A 12,355-nucleotide genomic window follows, 5' to 3' on the forward strand; every position below is an offset into this window, starting at 1 on the left:
GCCGAGCAGCAGAGGAAACCAGAGCAAATCTGCGGCTCGGCTCCCTGGGGAGGCTCCTGCGGGGCGAGCAGCTGCGAGCCGGACCCGGACAGAAACGACCCCGTCCCAGTCAGGACAAGCGCCTGGGGGACCCCAACGGCTCCGCGCCGCTGTAAACAGCCGCTGCTCCCCTTGGCAGGGAGACGGCGGGTGCGGGGCCCGCGGGCCGAGGTCCTGCTCGGCGCAAGGCCGGCCGGAGCTGGCGGCTGCTGGCTGCAGCTGCTCTGGCGCGGGGCCGCTGCTCCCTTCCCCGCCGCCAGCCCCGGCCCGGCCCCGTGCTCCCGGCGGGGTTCGGCCGCGGCTGCCCCCGCGCCGTTCCCACCGCGCCTGCCAGCAGCGGGGGCAGCGCCGGCACCACGCCGCCTCTCCGCGCCGCTCAGCAGGACCAGGAGCCAGACAAGTGCGGAACGACCACTGCTTTTATTAAGAAAAGGACAAAAAGAAGAGAAACTTGTTCTTCGAGGCGAAGTAATAAATAACGCGGCGACGCGGGGCAGCGGGTACCGGCGGGCCGGGGGCGCCGCCCCTCACTCGCTGGGGGCCTGCATCTGCTTGCAGAAGGAGTCGAACTGCTGCTGCTCCAGCTCCGTCATCACCCGGTTCAGGGCGTAGATCTGCGGGGACAGAGGCAGGCGGGCGGTGAGGCGCGGCCGTGCCACACGGAGGCACCGGGAGGAGCCCCCCGGCCCCACCGCCGCCCCCCGCCCACCTCCGCCCGCTGCCGCTGCTTCAGCTCCTGCTGCGCCGACTTCTGCTTCGCCTTCTCCAGGCGGGCCGCCGGCTCCCGGGGCTTCGGCCTCTCCTTCCGCCCGCCGCTCGGCTCCATGGCTGGGGCAGGGCCTCGGGGGGCGGCCCGGCCCCCCCCGGCCCGCACCGACCCCCGCGGCCCCGCTCCCGGCAGGGCCCTGCCCGCGGCAAGATGGCGGCCGCGCCCCGCCCCGCCCGGCCTGCGCGGGCCGCGCGCCCCCCCCCCAGCGCGCATGCGCCCTCGCGGGCGGGGCCCGACAGCGCCGCCTGGTGGGCGGGCGGGGAGCTGCGGGGGCGGGTCCCGCGGCCCGGCCGGTACCGGCACCGGTACCAGTAACGGCACCAGTAACGGCACTGGTACCAGTAACGGCACCGGCAGACCTGCCCCCAGGGCCCCAGCCGCTCCCGGCCCCGTGTATTGCACCCCCGTGCATCGCACCTCCATATATCACACCCTGTAAACATAATGTCCCTATACATCATGCCCCCATATATCACGCCCCCTACATCATGCCTCTATGCATTATGTCCCCATATATCACACCCCCTATACCTCACACTCCCATATATCACAGCCCCTGTATATCACAGCCCTTATATATCACACCCCTTATATCACACCCCCGATACACAATGTCCCTGTACATCACATCCCCTACACCTCACGTACCCCTATACCATACCCCCACACATCGTGCCCCCCGATGTACCACGGCCCCCCATATATCACGCCCCCTCCACACTTCCCCCATACAGATATCAAGCAGCCCTATAGCACACCCGCTATACGGTGCACCCTCTGCCCAGCACAGCCCCTCCACAGCCCCGCTGTACACCTCACGTCCCCTAACGCAGTGTGTGCCCCCCCCCAGCTCCCCAACCTGGTCCCCCCCAGCTGCCAGCCGCCAGCTGGGGGAGGCTGGGCACAGCCTGGCCAGGCACACGGCACCGTGTGGCGCAGCACGGCACGGCGCAGCATGGCTCAGCACACCGTGGCACGGCACAGCATGGCATAGCACAGCTCAGCAACACCACTGCACAGCACAGCATGGCTCAGCACACCATGGTGTGGCACAGCACACACCGCAGAGCCACGGCATGGTGCACAACACATGGCATGGCAGGGCACGGTGCAGCACAGCGTGGCATGGCTGAGCATGGCATGGCACAGCACAGCTCAGCACACCGTGGCACGGCACAGCACACACCACAGAGCCATGGCACGGTGCACTACACATGGCATGGCAGGGCACGGTGCAGCACAGCGTGGTGCAGTACATACAGCCCGGCACAGCACCGCCTGGCACAGCGCACGTGATGCAGCAGCAGCACAGGGTGCAGCATGGCACGGCACAACACGGCACAGCACAGCACAGCCCGGGATGTCACAGTGCACACCATGGCACACCGCGGTGCAGGAGGACACGACGCATTATGGACAGCACGGGGCACTATGCACGGTGCAGCATCACCCAACCCCGCGCCCCGGGGGTGCCCCCACCCCGCACAGGGGCTGCACCACCCGGCCCCTTTGCTCCAAATCCACCTTTTATTGCAGCGGCCGGGGCAGGGATGGACCTGCAGGGCCGCGTGTGGAAGCACAGGACGGGGGGACGCCGGCTGCATCCTGCCCGGTGCCCAGAGTCAGCTTGGGGTTGAGGGTGAGTGATGCCGGGCAGGATCTGGCCCCGGCGGGGCAGTGTGAGCCCTCTCCTTCCCAGGCAGCCCAGGTGAGCGCTGCTGCACCCCGCGGGCAGGGCAGCATCCCCCATCCCGTGGCCACTGCCCCAGGCTCGTGCCTGTCCTCGGGGGTCCCGGCGGGGCGCAGACCCCGCTAGATGCGGATGGTGTTGATACGCAGGGGCTGGACGTTCTTGCCGTTGGCGTGGCTCTGCCCGGGGCTGAAGTAGGAGCAGAGCTTGCCAGGGAACTTCTCCCGGAAGGTATAGAGCCAGGACATGTCATCGGCATTGTAGAAGATGAGAAGCCCCTTGTCATAGTCCAGGAAGACGCCCACCTTCTCCAGCTTGCTCTTGACGTTGAGCCGGGTCCAGGGCTCAGTGCAGGCGCTGTACTGGTTCCCATCGTGCATGACGATGCAGTAAAAGCCCCGGCTGGGCTGGATCTGGATGCTGCCCTTGCGGGTGACGGCCTCGTGCGCCAGCCCGATCATCCACTGTGTCTTCTCGGACACCACCACCTCCCAGTAGTGCACGCCACCGCTGAAAGCCTCCGCGCCCAGCACCGACACCTCCACGTCAAAGCGCCGGGGCGAGTCCTGCAGCGGCTGTGGGTGCAGGTTGCCGTAAGCCACGATGGTGCAGTCGTCGGAGAGGATGAGGCGCTGGTGGGCTGTGCCGGGGTCCAGCGTCAGCGCCGCTGGCACTGCAGGGAGGGGTGGCCGTCAGCACCCCTGGGACCCCCACCCAGCTGTGCATCCACCTTGGGGGCATGCAGGTGGCTTTCGGCAGCCGAAGCGGCTCTGCAGAAGCCGCTCGTCCTCCCCCACACCCCCCCCACCAGCTCCCACTGGGGACAGGAAGGTCCCTGTGGGCTCATCCTCACCCTCGCTGTGTCCCCCAACTCCATCCTCACCCGGGTGAATGTCCTGGAAGAGAGACTTCCAGATGGTGTACTGCAGCGGGCCCATGTACTTGGAGGTAGGAAAGTCCTCGTAGGTGAGGTTGGTCTCGTGGATCTTCCCCTTGAGCCTGCAGGAGAGGCGCTGGTCGGCGAGGTCCCACGCAGGGCACCCCGGCCCCCCTGGCCACCCACGGACCCACCTCTCGGACAAGGAGGCGACGCCAGCCAGGAAGGCGTGCTTGTCGGCCTCGGCCAGGCGCTCCTGCAGGATCTGGCTGCCCTCCTGCACCTTGCGCAGCTGCTGGCTGTAGCGCTGGATCTTCTGCTCGATGTCGGTCAGCGTCCGCGCCGTGTCCGCCTCCAGCTCCTCCAGCATCGCCTTCTGCCGCTCCCGCAGCAGCCGGTGCAGCCGCTCAAAGGCCTCCCCGATGGTGGCCCGCAGGCTCTTGGCTGACGACTGGGGGGCGTGGGTGGGCGTCAACCCCACGGAAAGCCCCAGCGTGGTGGGGTCTGTAGCCCCCCTGCCCGCCCAGACCAACACTGACCCGCTGCAAACGTTGCTGGGGATTCCCCGGGTGTGGTTTTGAGCACCTGAGCGGGTACCCGGTGGAGGACAGAAAACTCACCCTCTGCCCCACAGCTGGTAATGGGGAGTGGACATGAAGCTGAGGGAGAAGGGAGCCCAGTGTGAACAGCAGCCCCCTCCCCAAGTAATGCCCAAGCAAGCAGAAGGAGGAAGGTGCTAAATGAAACGGGGAAATAAGCGACAGGGTGCAAGGGCCAGCCTGCCACAGGGCTACACATGGTCAGGGAAGGGAAACAGGGCACAGTCAGCAAGATTTGGGTCTTGGTGTGTCTGTAGGGCGGCTGGAGGTCCCAAAACTGGGCTTACGAGGCTCAATCCTGCACCCACCCAGCAAGGGAATCGAGGAGCAGGGGAACAGCACTGAGACACGGGGCTGTGCCGGGGGGTACGACCACCCCAGCAGCTACAAAGCACCCGGTGTGCAGCAGGGACAGGGCAGGGGAACGGATTTGGAGCGATTCTGCCGACAATAAAGGGCTGGAGGAGTAACGGGGTCCTGCCTCGGGACCCCTGGGGACACCGAGTGCGTCCCCGCTCCTACCTTGGTCTCTGCCAGCTGCCGCTTGAGGAGGTGCAGGGCCTCGGTGTGGCCTCGCTCGCTCTCCTGCAGGCCCTGGAGCTGCTCCTTCAGCTCCCGCTGCAACGCAGGCAGGCGCTCAGACCCAGCTCGCAGCCCAGTCTGACCAGTCTGCCCAGTTCCCCACTCCCCGTGGGGCCGCGAGCTGGGGGACCCGGCAGCATTAAGAAAAGAAAAAGACAACCCATGGGATTTGGGGGGAAAAGCAAAGCTTCTCGCAGGTACCAGGCTCCTGCAGCCCCAGGCTGAGCTTCACCAGCACTGCCAGCTGCCGGCAGCACGAAGCCGAGGTGCTGGGAACCCCCGGCCCACTCGGGACCACAGGGTGGCCCCACAAATGTTTACCAGGGCATCACCGGGCACTGACAGCGGTGAGGGGATGAGTCGGTGCCCGTGAAGGTCAGCGCCCGGCTGCCTCCCCGCAGGCACGGGCACAAAGCTCCCCCGAAATGGCAGCCCTGTGGATTTGGGGACAGAGGAAGGACCGTGCCCATCGGGTGCCAGTGCCTGCACAGCAGCACCGGGGTAGAGACACGCTGAACGCATGGACAGAAGGGGGAATTTTATGGGGAGCACCTCCTCAGACCCACGTGCGAACAGATAGAGCTCCAGCTAAGGTGCACGTAGGCAGGCAGACAGGGCATCCCACGGACACACTGCCCTGGGGAACAGGGACAGACAGACGGACAGACGTCGGCAGAGCAGCTCAGCGCAGCCGGACAGGGGGGACAAGAGGGACAGCGCCCGGACCCCCAAGCCAGGCAGGGCCGGACACCCACCCACCCACCTGCAGCTCCTCGAAGGCATCGTCCACGTTGGTGACCTGGTGCTGCTCGTGCACGGCGGGCTCATCGCAGAAGAAGCAGACGACGGCGCGGTCGGTGAGGCAGAAGAGCTTGACCTTCTCGTGGTCCTTGCAGGGGAAGGGGCTGCGCTGGGCCCCCAGGATGGCGTCCAGGGGGAAGGCGCTGTAGCGCTCCACGATGTTGGCCAGCTTGAGGCTGGGCGCCAGGGTGGGCTCGGCAAAGGTGCGCCGGCACTCGGGGCAGTCGCGGGCGCCCTGGGGCTCCTGGCGCACCCAGTGCTCGGTGATGCAGCGCCGGCAGAAGTAGTGCTCGCAGCCGAAGCTCACCGGGTCCTGGTAGATGCTCAGGCAGATGGAGCACAGCAGCTCGTCCTTCAGGCTGCAAGCCATGGCCGCCCGGGGGAGGCGAGGCCGCCCGGGGGACCCGGGGGTGAGAGCGCCCGTGGGGGCTGCAATGGGGGGAAACTGGGGGGGGGGGGGAAGGCTGCAGATGGGGCTGCAATGGGGGGAACTGGGGGGCTGGCTGCGAAAGGGAGAACCGGGGAGGGGCTCTGGGGGTGCGGCGGGCACGGGGGGGGGTCGAGCTGACTGGGGGGGCCGGGGCTGCCCGCGGGGCCGCAGCGGGGGAGCCCCGGGCTGAGGCCGCCCCGGGGGTACCCGGGTTCGAATCCCGGCCCCGGCTCCGCGCCCCACCCGCAGGTCCCGGGTTCGAGGCCGCCCCCCGCCTACTCCGAGCCGGCGGCGCCCGCTGCCCTCACCCAGCCGCAGGCGGTGCCGGTGCCCGGTGCCCCCGGTGCCCCCAGTGCGAGCGAGCCCTCGGCCACCTCGCAGCGCGCCCCGCCGCGACGGGCGGGGGGTGGGCGAGGAGGAGGAGGAGGAGGAGGAGGAGGAGCAGGCGGGGCCGCGCGGCACTTCCTGCCTCCCCCCCCCGCGCAGCCACAGTGGTGCCGCCCCCGCCCCATTGTCCCCCGCCCAGCGGCCCGCACCACCTCCCGCCCGCGGGGGGGGCCTGAGGGGGAGGCGCTTAAAGGGGCCGCGGTGCTGAGGCGGCTGCGCTGCGGGCTCGGAGCCGTGCCCGGGCCCCTCCCGGTGCCTCCCCCCTCCCCGTTCCGGTGCCCGGGGCTGCGGCATGGCCATCGGGGAGAGCAGCCCCCAGCCTCCCCCCTCCCGCGGGCACCTCCGCCCCCTCCCGGCCAGCCCCCTCCGTCCGTCTGTCCGTCCGTCTGTCCGCCCAGCCTTCAGTTCGCCCGTCCGCCCATCCATCCCTCAGTCTGTTCTGTCCTTCCGTCCCTCAACCCCGTTGTCCAGTCATTTGTCCATCCTCCCCTCTGCTCCCCCCTCCATCTGTCTGTCCATCCATCCCTCTCTCCATCCCTCTGTCCATCCCTCCGTCCATCCCTCTCTCCATCCCTCCGTCTGTCTGTCCATCCTTCCCTGTCTCCATCCCTCTGTCCATCCCTCCATCTGTCCGTCCATCTCGCCCTCCCTCCCTCCACCCATCCGTCTGTCCGTCCATCCCTCCCTCCCTCCACCCACCTCCCCACCTTCCCGTGCCCAACGGCAGCTCCCCCCTTCCCGCCCCTCTGTTTTGTCCCCAGTCCCCGGGGACAAGGGTTGAGGGGACACTGGGGGTGACACTGGCACAGGGCAGGACCCCGCGGGACGCTCAGCCCCGGCTGTGGGGCGCAGGGGGGAGGCCGGGCCGCTCTGCGCCCCCCGGGCTGCTCCCTGCAGCACCAGGGCAGCTGCGAAGCCACTGGAAGGCAAGGGAGGCTTTATGTCCCCAAAAATGCATTGCTGGGAAAATGCCGCCTTTTTCCCCCAGATCTTATCGATTTGACCAAAAAATGATGGAGCTGCGGTGGTGACAGGCTTCTCTTGTCCCTTCCCGTGCCAGGGAGCCCTCCTGCCTTACGGCTGTCCCCAGCCCTTGTCCCCAAGCAAGGTGATGGCCAAGCCTGGAGGAGCACAGCCACCATTTGCCTGGCCGCTTGAACCATTGTCCCCAAATCCCACAGCATCGTCCCCAAATCCATCCCCAAATCCGCTGCCGTTCCCTCCGGGCACCGCCTGGGGCACCCGGCCAGGAAACCAGTGCGGGGAGACCCCAGAAGCCACGCAGAGACACGGATAATCGGGAACGGACGGACGGCGGAAAGCCCCGTCCGCGCTCTGGGGATGCACCCGGGGGTCCCTCTCCCGAGCCCCCCGCCCCAGAGGGGCTCTCAGCGGGGGCTCGGGGAGGAAGGAAGGAGCCGGATAGGAGGGGGGTAGCGATGCCCTGGGGGTCGAGCTGCACATTTCAGAGGCAGCACAAAAGTCAGGCCCGCCGCTGGCCGGCAGCCAAAGCGAACAAGGCTTTGCTTTGGCTGCCGAGCCCCCTGCGTCCCCCCGAGCCCCCCAGCACAGCCCCTCCTGCCCCGCGTCCCCCCACCCCCAGCAGGGGGAATAACCACCCGCTTTGTTCCTCACCCGTGCAGGAGGAAGGCCCAAAAGGCTGGAAAAAAAAAAAAAAAAAAGCCAACCACAGGGGTTTGTTTTTTCTGCTTGTTTTTCTGCATTAGGAATTCAGGTCTTGTCTCCCCTCCAGGACCCGCTGGGGACTGAAGAAATGCTGAAATTAAATCATCAAAGCGCCGTCGGAGCAGGGAAGGGGCGACTCGGCCGGCAGCGCGCCCGGCTCGCGCGCCCGCTTCGCCCCAGCCTGCGGCACGTGGCGGGGAAGAAGTACCCGGGCTATCCGGGCATGCAGCCCTGCCTTTGTGCCAGGGGGCTGGGAACGTCCCTTCGCATCCCCAAGTCCCCCTAGGAACCAATATCTGATTTTTTCCATGGTTTAAGTAAACCCTGCTCAGCTGAGGTCAAAATACCCTCATTTTTATTTATTTATTTATTTTTTGGTGGGAAATGCAGATGGAGGCCAGTCCCTGGAACTCTTCCCTTTCCGGAGCAGGTTCCTCCCTCAGGTACTGATGGGGAAACTGAGTCAGGGGGAGATGGAGGACGGGGTGAGCACGGCAGTCCCACGGTGGAGCCACTTGGACGCGTGGCTCCCAGCCCACGTCATTTAATTTGTGTCCCCAGCACGTGGCCGGAGCACCGGGAGTTGGACTGGGAAATTTGGGCGATGCGGAGCCGCATCCCGTGGGGCACATGGGGTGGCCAAGGGGTGCCCAAGCTCTGAGCGGAGCTGCTAAGTGTTGGGTCACTCATTGGAGTTGGAGAAGCACCCAGGGTCCCTCCAGTGCATCCCTGCAGCTCGTTAGCGCTCCTTCGTTAGCGCTGCAGGGAGGGAAGCGCACCCTGCCTGGAGCCCTGTTGTGGGCGAGAGTGGGGCGTGAGCCCTACCTGCAGCAGCCGGCGTGGATGAAGGGAAACCGCACGGCGGGGTGTGTGTGTTTGGGCAAACAGGGAAATTAATCCCGGTTAATTTTTAAATTGGCTTCGTTACCTCCTGTTAACCCTTGTGCGAGCGCCCGGCGGGCTCTGCCGCTGCAGCCGGAGGGTCAGGGAGCCCACATCGCCGCCGTGCCTCTGTTCCTTGATTTTTTGGGTCACGCAGATGCTGCCAGGAGCTGGGGAGGATGAGGTGGGGGACCAGGCACGCTTGTGCCCTGCGGCCCGGGCTGGAAGGTGCCAGGAGCTGGTGGGAGCCACCGCAGGGCACACCGGGGACCGAGTCACCTCCGAGGAGGGAGAGGGAGCAGGGTGAGCTGGAAAACCCCATCGGGGGATGCGTGGGCATTCGGTTCCTTCTGCTGCCCCGTGCCGCACGCCGTGCCCGGAGGACGCTGGCAGGAAGGGAGGCCCCCGAGCCGCTGGAATTTTCCCCGCTGGTTCAAACGGTGCTGCCGGGGGGCGAAGGCGGGGAGGGCAGGCCGGGACAGGCAGCTCCCAGCACACACGCCTGCTTCCCAGCACCGCGCCAGGGCAGGTTTTGGCCTCAGCAGGGCAGACGCGCAGGGCTGGGAGCGTCCCCCTGCGTGCTCGGGGCTGTCCTTGTCCTTGCTGCAGCCCCCAGCCGTATCCGCACCCATCCTGCTGGATCCGTCCTTCCCAGGTGGGGTGGCTCCAGCACCTTTAGCTCTGTTAGCGTTAACCGGGTGCCAGAGCACAGAGAGGAGCTGTTAACGCCTGCCTCTTTTCCTTCCCCGCTCCCGCAAACGCTCTCCAGCTCTCCCAGCGCCACAAAGCCGAGACGACACCAGGATGCAGTCCTGGCCCAGCTAAGCTCGGCAGAGGCCTCTCCTCTTCATGGGATGGGATTTCATCCCAGTATCCAAAGCCCCAGGCACCAAGGGTTAATGGGAGCATGCCCCCACGCGGAGCAGTGTCCTGCAGCCCTCCAGAAGAGCAGGAGGATGCACAAAGCCACACCACACTGGTGCTTTTCATCTCCTAAGTGCTTTGCAAACATTAACTAATTAATCCTAATTAACTCATTACCTAATTATAACCAAATGGCCCTCCCATTTGCAGGGGGGAGAAGGGAAATAAATGCACTGCCACTTTTCTTTTTTTTTTTTTTTTTTTAGTAAACACTTCCAATACCCCAAAACCTCTGCAGGACTCAAACCAGCATCTACGGGGCCCCCGTGCACAAAGGGCTGTTGGCGTGTTTTGGGGTCAAGAAACCTTCCCAATCCCTGCTGTTCTGGGGTGAAAAAAAACCCTCTGCAGGTTTGCTAACCCCATGCAGCATCCCAATAAGCCGGGAACGAGCATTTCCACGCGCCCACCTCCGGGGGCCCAGCGCCCCAGCGTCACCAAGGCGCAGCGTGCCCACCCTCGCGGCTCACGCGGCTGCCGTGAGTCATCGCCTGCTGGCTCGTGTGCTGTCCCGCTGGTTGGGAAACACCTTGTAAAACGCTGCACCGACTTGTTCCAGGTCTCCCAACTGCCTGCCGTAATTATTTGCCTCTTGCAGGGCCAGTGAACGTTTGCGGGGTGTTGCAGGCAACGTCCTTTGGGGCAGGCATCGCCTGCGCCCACCCCGCTCCTGCTGATTAATGGCCTCTGCTCCTGGGCTCTGACCAGCGCTTCCACTCCAGCCCTGCTTTATCGAAAGAGAGAGATTTCTTGCAAAGAAAAGGAAACAAATATGCGGTTAGGATGGAGAGAGACATTTCCCGAAGGATTTCCTGCTGCTGCTGCTGCAGACAAGGACAAAGACCAAGCGGCTTTGGGATGCGGGGCCACCCAACACCCAAAGGGCTCAGCGTGGTCCCTGCGGCCAAACCAGCGCGACCCCTCGGGGACACCGTGGGGACCGAGTTCCCCGGCCAGGCTTTCCCAGGCTGTGCTCCATCCCGTTTTCGATGAACTCTCTTTTTCACCACCAGTTCAATGGGAGGGATTTCAATAAAGCCGCAGCTTGGTGCCGCACAGATGTGGACCGTGCCCTGGGGACGGGGACTGGGATCTCTCCAGCATCTCTGCCCCTCCTGTGCTTTCTCCCCCGAGCTTCTTCCTGCAGGAGACAAGGAGCGCATCCCTGACCCGACCTCCTGCCTTTTGGCGGGGATGTGGGGAAGCAGGAAGGGAGCTGCCGTTCCCAGCGCCGGCGGGCACAGCTCTGTGGGCGCGGGGAGAGCAGGTGTAGCAGGGATGCTGCCTGCCCAACCGCCCGCAGAGGTGATTTATGGCAAAGGAGGCATTTCCATGCCACGCCGAGCACTCCCCTGCCTTCCTTCCCTTTTAATTGCGGTTGGATTTGCCCCGGGGGCAGAAGAGCCTTTGAACGTCTGGTTTTGAATGCGAGCTTTGCAGCCAGCTTCATTTCCTCTCTGCAATGCCATTTTGCAGCTCAGGATGGGGACGGCAGCGTGGGAGATGGGCACGGGTCCCCTGCCATTGGCTCCTGGTGCCGCCAGAGGCCGGGTGGTGTCACGCCAGCCCCAGGACCGGAGCTCCACTGCCAAGGAAAGGGGCCCCTGCCCACACCCAGCGAGGGGGGAACGACTGAACCCACACCGTGCACAGCTGGAAGAGCCCCAGTGCGCTCGATATCACAGCATCTGCACCAGGGACATGCCAGCTGGCCTGCCTCGATGGCTGGGGATCCCCTGTGCCCCGTCCTGCTGTGTCCCCTGCCTGCAGGTCTGGGGCTGGCCTCCAACAGCTGGGATTCTCCTTGGGCGATGCAGAGGTTCGAAAACACCAGTTTCACAATGACGGCAAAATACTTCCAGCAGCCAAAACCCCCCAGCCTTGAGGACAGAAGTGAAAAAAGTGTTGAAAATGTACCTAGCAAGGAGCCAGAGGAGAACTTGGCAACATGGGGGTGGCAGGGGACGAGGGGATGCCATCGGCCTCGGGGGTGGCAGGGAGAGTCCAAGATGTGCCCATCTCCTGGCCCAGGTGTGAATGAACCTTCCACCCTGACACCACCGCGGTAGGATGTTAAATAGCAACTGCTAGGTATAAACAGCTGAGCATCAGATAAAGGGGGAGTTTTCAAGGAGCTGGCTCAGGATCTCTGTTGAGTCACCAGGAGCTGGTAATTAACAGATCTGGGGATGTTCCAAACGGGAAAACGTTGGGTGAGCACTTAGCGGGGGACACACGGAGCGTTCGCAGGTCAGCGAGCCAGAAACAGTGGTGGGGATGTGGGTGCAGGACACACGTGAGAGCAGAGGAGGAAGGTACAGCGGGGTGACAGCGTGCCTTGCCGCGTGCCGTCACCTTGCCAGGATGAGTGTGGGCACCCACCGGCATCGGGAGCAGTGCCCACCCTCAGTGGGACCGCACCCCTGGCGGTCCCAAGTCCTGCCCCGCTCGCCCTGGGCCCGTCCGGTCCCTGAGGGAGCCCTCGCAGGACCGCTCCGAACGGGAGGGGCGTGAAGCCTGATCGCGTTCGCCTCCTACTCCAGCTGCTCTGGCAGAGCTGTGGGAACAGCGGGAGCAGGGGGAAGAAGATGAAAGGCAGCGTGGGAACTCGCTGCTTTGCTTTCTTCTGCAATAAAACACAGGCCCTCCAACTCCTCCAGCCCAGCTTGAGATACAAAGGGGGAGAAGG

At 65.2% G+C, this 12,355-nt stretch overlaps 2 protein-coding genes across 3 annotated transcripts; both read right to left on the minus strand.

Moving 5' to 3' along the window:
- Positions 1 to 440: 440 nt before the first annotated feature.
- LOC121058306 (small vasohibin binding protein) lies at positions 441 to 978 on the minus strand. The gene is made up of 2 exons (XM_040533680.1): positions 749 to 978; positions 441 to 653 (listed from the first exon to the last, which is right to left on the minus strand). Exons 1-2 carry the CDS (start codon positions 863 to 865, stop codon positions 567 to 569), a joined length of 204 nt encoding a protein of 67 aa, XP_040389614.1. The 5' UTR covers positions 866 to 978; the 3' UTR covers positions 441 to 566.
- Positions 979 to 2,313: 1,335 nt separating this feature from the next.
- On the minus strand, positions 2,314 to 5,821 carry TRIM62 (tripartite motif containing 62). Of its 2 annotated transcripts, XM_040533665.1 has the most exons (5): positions 5,320 to 5,821; positions 4,497 to 4,592; positions 3,570 to 3,826; positions 3,382 to 3,497; positions 2,314 to 3,171 (listed from the first exon to the last, which is right to left on the minus strand). In XM_040533665.1, exons 1-5 carry the CDS (start codon positions 5,725 to 5,727, stop codon positions 2,621 to 2,623), a joined length of 1,428 nt encoding a protein of 475 aa, XP_040389599.1. In that variant the 5' UTR covers positions 5,728 to 5,821; the 3' UTR covers positions 2,314 to 2,620. The 2 variants fall into 2 exon arrangements, with proteins under 2 accessions (XP_040389599.1, XP_040389600.1); XM_040533666.1 differs by lacking the exon at positions 4,497 to 4,592.
- Positions 5,822 to 12,355: the final 6,534 nt, after the last annotated feature.

Source organism: Cygnus olor, chromosome 21 (genome assembly GCF_009769625.2).
Source record: "Cygnus olor isolate bCygOlo1 chromosome 21, bCygOlo1.pri.v2, whole genome shotgun sequence".
NCBI classification, from domain to species: domain Eukaryota; kingdom Metazoa; phylum Chordata; class Aves; order Anseriformes; family Anatidae; genus Cygnus; species Cygnus olor.

What these genes read in the sequence shown, in the direction of transcription:
- LOC121058306 (XM_040533680.1), bottom strand. Translation starts at nt 865, where the DNA reads ATGGAGCCGAGCGGCGGGCGGAAGGAGAGGCCGAAGCCCCGGGAGCCG. An exon ending in AGCAGCGGCAGCGGGCGGAG is followed by an intron (nt 654 to 748) that starts GTGGGCGGGGGG and finishes CTGTCCCCGCAG; the next exon opens with ATCTACGCCCTGAACCGGGT.
- TRIM62 (XM_040533665.1), bottom strand. Translation starts at nt 5,727, where the DNA reads ATGGCTTGCAGCCTGAAGGACGAGCTGCTGTGCTCCATCTGCCTGAGC. An exon ending in ATGCCTTCGAGGAGCTGCAG is followed by an intron (nt 4,593 to 5,319) that starts GTGGGTGGGTGG and finishes CCTGCGTTGCAG; the next exon opens with CGGGAGCTGAAGGAGCAGCT. An exon ending in CTTCCAGGACATTCACCCGG is followed by an intron (nt 3,172 to 3,381) that starts GTGAGGATGGAG and finishes CCCTCCCTGCAG; the next exon opens with TGCCAGCGGCGCTGACGCTG.